Source organism: Buceros rhinoceros, unplaced genomic scaffold, assembly GCF_000710305.1.
Source record: "Buceros rhinoceros silvestris isolate BGI_N320 unplaced genomic scaffold, ASM71030v1 scaffold27311, whole genome shotgun sequence".
NCBI lineage: Eukaryota > Metazoa > Chordata > Aves > Bucerotiformes > Bucerotidae > Buceros > Buceros rhinoceros.
In genome coordinates, this window is record NW_010396341.1 from 4,233 (window position 1) to 5,852 (window position 1,620).

Below are 1,620 nucleotides of genomic sequence, written 5' to 3' on the forward strand. Positions count from 1 at the left end.
CCGCATATAACACTACTGAAATCCTTCCGCAACTACATGAGCGAGCACCTGCTGAAGGCGGGGGCGAACATCACGCCGCGGGAAGGGGACGAGCTGGCCCGGTTGCCCTACCTCTGCACGTGGTTCCGCACCCGCAGCGCCATCATCCTGCACCTCAGCAATGGCACCGTGCAGATCAACTTCTTCCAGGTGAGGCGGCTGCTCGGCTGCTCCCGCGCTGCAGAGCCCGGCCGTGCGCAGGGCGAGATGCCCTGAGCTGGAACTGCCCGGGGAACTGGCACTGGGAGGCTCCTCACTCCCCTCGCTGGTGCCAGCCACCCAGATGCTCCTCGCCCGCAAAGGGCTGCGATCCTGCTGCACGCCCTTCGGGGCCGCGGTGTTGGGGAGCTGCCCAGGTCGATGCATTCCCCCTTTGCCATGATCTATGAGCGAACGCCACAGCGCGGGGCTGTGTCAGTGCGCTCCTGGGTGTCCCAACCCTGCCGAGACGGCTCTTCCCAAGCAAACTCATCCAGGGAGCAGGGTGCTCAGGGTGACAGGGTGTTGTTCTCCCCACAGGACCACACCAAGGTCATCTTGTGCCCCCTCATGGCTGCTGTCTCGTACATAGATGAGAAAAGGGACTTCCGCACGTACAAGCTGAGCCTCATCGAGGAACACGGGTGCTGCAAGGAGCTGGCCAGCCGGCTCCGCTACGCCCGCACCATGGTGGAGAAGCTCCTCAGTTCAAAGTCGGCCCGCATGAAACTTTCTGCTTAGACCTCGTTCTTGATGGACTCGCCGGCCGTGCCAAACTGCCCCGACTGTGGGTGGGGAGGTCTCGCAGTGTCCCTCCTCGTGCTGCACCCCCCCGTCGCATAGCTGGGCTCCCGCTCCCAGGTACTGGTTGCCACAAGGAGGCCGTGATGCTGCGGGAGCAGCGTTGTTCACTCTGACTGATACCCAAAAGTTTCTGCTCCTGGCTCCTCATAGAAACTCTGGGTTTTTTTAATTGCATATTTAGTCTGTTTTTCTAACTTCCCAAAGCCAAAAGCCTGACTCAAACCCACCCTCTTGTCTGAGGCTCCTGGGTCTTCTCTTGAGAGAACCAAGTGTGGGCAGAGCAGAACTATCATGTAAGTTATTTGTACGTGTTGGTGCTGATGCTCCAGGCTTTGGTTTCCTCTTGTTGAAATTCAGGTGAGTTATTTAACAGGCCCAGGGCGAGACTGAGCAATTGGCCTTTTAATGCTGAAGGGACTCTGTGTGAAACCCGAACTTTTGTGTATTGCATAACTTGATTAAAGATTGTTGGTTGCAGCACCCAGCCTGCTCAGGCTCCCTTTGCTGGGGGAGGTGGGGAGGGAGCAGCACCTTGCCTCCGGCTTCCTCTTCAGGCTCCTTCCCTCTGCCTGATCGCCCCTGGCTGAGCCCAGCCCTGGCCTCGCTCTGCTCCACCTCTGGGCCTGGCAGCAGCGGCGGGTGGCGCAGTGGGGAGGGGGTTCTGTTGTTCTGGGAGATGCTTCTCACAAGCACCACTGAGCCTGTGAGCTGTTAATGCTGCAGCTTCTTATCTCCTGGTTGTGCTGCAGGTGAGGAGACCTCAGGGGGGATGGCAGGAGCTGTGCTCTAGAACATCCC

The 1,620-nt window shown here is 59.1% G+C and overlaps 1 protein-coding gene across 1 annotated transcript in view; it reads left to right on the forward strand.

Moving 5' to 3' along the window:
• The window catches only part of PLK1 (polo-like kinase 1), a gene marked incomplete at its 5' end in the record, with an annotated part of 4,988 nt that extends 4,229 nt beyond the window's left edge, over positions 1-759 (forward strand). The window contains 2 exons of the mRNA XM_010145887.1: positions 7-189; positions 559-759. Of these exons, the coding sequence (XP_010144189.1) occupies positions 7-189; positions 559-759 (384 nt within the window). The remainder of the gene's footprint in view (positions 1-6; positions 190-558) is intronic.
• Between the last annotated feature and the right edge of the window lie 861 nt (positions 760-1,620).